Genomic DNA, 2,570 nt, shown 5'->3' with positions numbered 1-2,570 from the left:
GGGGGGGAGATGTGAGGGAAGGGGGTAAAATGGGGAGAAAGGGGGGTACAAGTGGGGAAAGGGGGGAAAAATGGGGAGAAGGGGGATCAGGAGGAGGATTTGGGTGGAGGGAGAGCAGGTGAAAAATGGGATGAAAATGGGAGAAATTGGAGGAGAATGGGTCAGTGTGGGAACATAATGGGTCAAGAATGGAAGATGGGTGAAAAATGGGATGAGAATGGGTCAAGACCGGGCCAAAACAGGATGAGAAGGGCGAAGCCATTGCAGAGGCGCCCCAACCTGGCTGCCGTGCTGCTGCAGGCTCTCGTAGGCCACGCGCTTGGCCAGGGCGATGCAGGCGATGCGGCGCGGCTGCGTGCAGGCCACGTTTTGGTACCCAGCCTCCAGCAGGAACTGCGGCACTTGCGTGGATTTACCACAACCCGTATCTCCGGCCACCAGCACCACGCGGTGCCGCGCCACGGCGCGCAGGATGGGCTCCCGGAAGCGGGCGATGGGCAGCGCTGCGCGATCCCGCCGGATTTTGGCCAGTTTGGAGAAGCTCTGCTTCTGGGTGAAGTCCAAATAGTGCAGAAGGGCGCAGCGCAGCTCTGCCCGGTGCCGGCGGGGCACGGCGGAGCCGTCGCGGTGCGGGGTTTGGGGTTCTGGTAGGGCCATGTTGATGCGGTGCAGAGCGTCGTAGCGCGGCGGGAGACCGAGCGAAGGCGATGGATCCTTCCTGGTGCTTTTCGGGGTCGGTGTCGGAGGAGGTTTTCGGCTCTGGAAGCGTCGCAGCCGCTCGAAGAAGGCCCAGAAGTTGCGGATGTCCTCAGGGCTGGAGGGCAGGAGCCCCCCGGGGCCGAAGTGCAGCTCCTCCACGCGGCGCCGCGCACGTGGGCAGCCCCAATCCCACTCTGAGGCAGGGGGCGTCCCCTCGTCGTCTGAACGCATGGCGCTGTGGGGCACGGAGGGAGTTTATGGGGCTGAGCTGCGTGCCACGGAGCTCAGCTCCAGGTCTGGGACTCAGGAATGATCCATAGCGCTCAGCCCCACGGCTCCCAGCCCCACAGTTTCCAGCCCCACCTGACTCCCAGCCCCATAGATCTCAGACCCACACAGCTCCCAGCCCCACAGGTCTCAGTCCCATAGATCCCAACACCACAGATCTCAGCCTCACAGATCGCAGACCCACAGCTCCCAGATCCACACAGTTCCCAGCCCTATGGGTAACAGCTCCACAGCTCCCAGCCCCACACAGGTCTCAGGTCTGACCCACAGCCACAACCCGTAAGTCTCTGCCCCACAGATGCCTCACACCCGACCCGGGGCACTCAGAGCCGTACCCGGCCTCAGACTCAGCCCTCAGCCCCACAGAAACATCCGCTCCGACCCACACAGCCCTCAGCCCCACACGGACCCCACAGCTGACCACGCAGGGCTCGGTCCCAACCCCTCCCGGCCTCTGACCCGCCCCACACGGGCCCGAACCCCCAGCCCCTCCACAGTCCCGCCCCACACGGCCGTCGGCTCCGCCCTACACACCTCCCGCCCGGCTCTACCTCTCCTCCGCGATCCGCTTCCGTTTCGGCTGCAGTTAGACTTCCGGTTCCGGTTTCCCCGTCGCGCGAACCGGAAGTAGCGCAGAGGAAGGGGGGAGGGGGCGTGGTCGGGCGGAGAGGGGGCGAGGCTATGAGAAGGGGGCGTGGTTGTGCGTCAGGGGCGGGGCTACGAGAAGGGGCGTGGTTACACGAAGGTGACGGGGCCGCTGAGAAGGGGGCGTGCTTACAAGGGAGTGGGCGGGGCTACTGGAAAAGGGGGCGTGGCTAAGTGCCCCAATGACCCCATTTTTCCCGTATTGTCCCCATTGTCGCCAAGTGTCCCCACTGTCCCCCCTGTGCCCCATTGTCCCAATGTGCCCAAATGTCCCCAAATGTCCCCACTGTCCCCAAATGTCCCCAATACCCCCCAAACTGTCCCCATGTGCTCCATTGTCCCCCAGTTGTCCCCCGTGGTTCCCATCGTCCCTTTTCGGTACCCAGGAAAAGGAACTTTGGTTCATTGCGTGGTTTTGTGGTTGTTGTTGTTTTTAATTTGGAAAATGACAAATGGCAGGGGACCCCATGGTGACCCCAAAAGCGGAGACCCCCCAAAAAGATGGGGACCCCAAAAAGATGGGGACAACCCCAAAGACGGTGATCCAAAGAGGTGACGAACCCGAGAAGATGGTGACCAAAAGATGGCGACCCCCAAAAAGATGGCAACCTCAAGAAGGCGGTGACCCCAAGGAGATGATGACCCCCAACGTGCCAAACCCAAAAGATGGTGACCCCAAGGAGGTCATGATCCCAAGAGGATGGTGACCCCAAGAAGACAGTGACCGAAAAAAGATGGCGACCCCCAAGAAGATGGTGATCCCAAAAAGAAGGTGACCGAAGAAGATGATGCCAAGATGACGATGGTGACCCCAAAGAGGTGATGACCCCAAAGACAGTGACCCCAAAGAGATGATGACCCCAAAGACGGTGACCCCAAGGTGCCAAACCAAAAGATGGTGACCCCAAGGAGCCGATGACCCCAAAGATGGCGACCCC

The 2,570-nt window shown here is 61.6% G+C and overlaps 1 protein-coding gene across 1 annotated transcript; it reads right to left on the bottom strand.

Annotated features, from left to right (window-relative positions):
- Positions 1–279: 279 nt before the first annotated feature.
- Positions 280–1,585, bottom strand: LOC122193643 (probable ATP-dependent RNA helicase DHX34; the record flags this gene model as incomplete). Its single annotated transcript, XM_042894506.1, has 2 exons — positions 1,522–1,585; positions 280–934 (listed from the first exon to the last, which is right to left on the bottom strand). A coding segment is annotated over exon 2 (651 nt), but the record flags the coding sequence as incomplete, so codon positions are not given.
- Positions 1,586–2,570: the final 985 nt, after the last annotated feature.

The sequence above is a fragment of the Lagopus leucura genome, unplaced genomic scaffold (assembly GCF_019238085.1).
Source record: "Lagopus leucura isolate 7727_CA_CO unplaced genomic scaffold, USGS_WTPT01 33283-0_obj-0_obj, whole genome shotgun sequence".
Lineage (NCBI taxonomy): Eukaryota > Metazoa > Chordata > Aves > Galliformes > Phasianidae > Lagopus > Lagopus leucura.
Note: the sequence above shows the minus strand (reverse complement) of the source record. Positions and strands in the feature narration are given on the sequence as shown.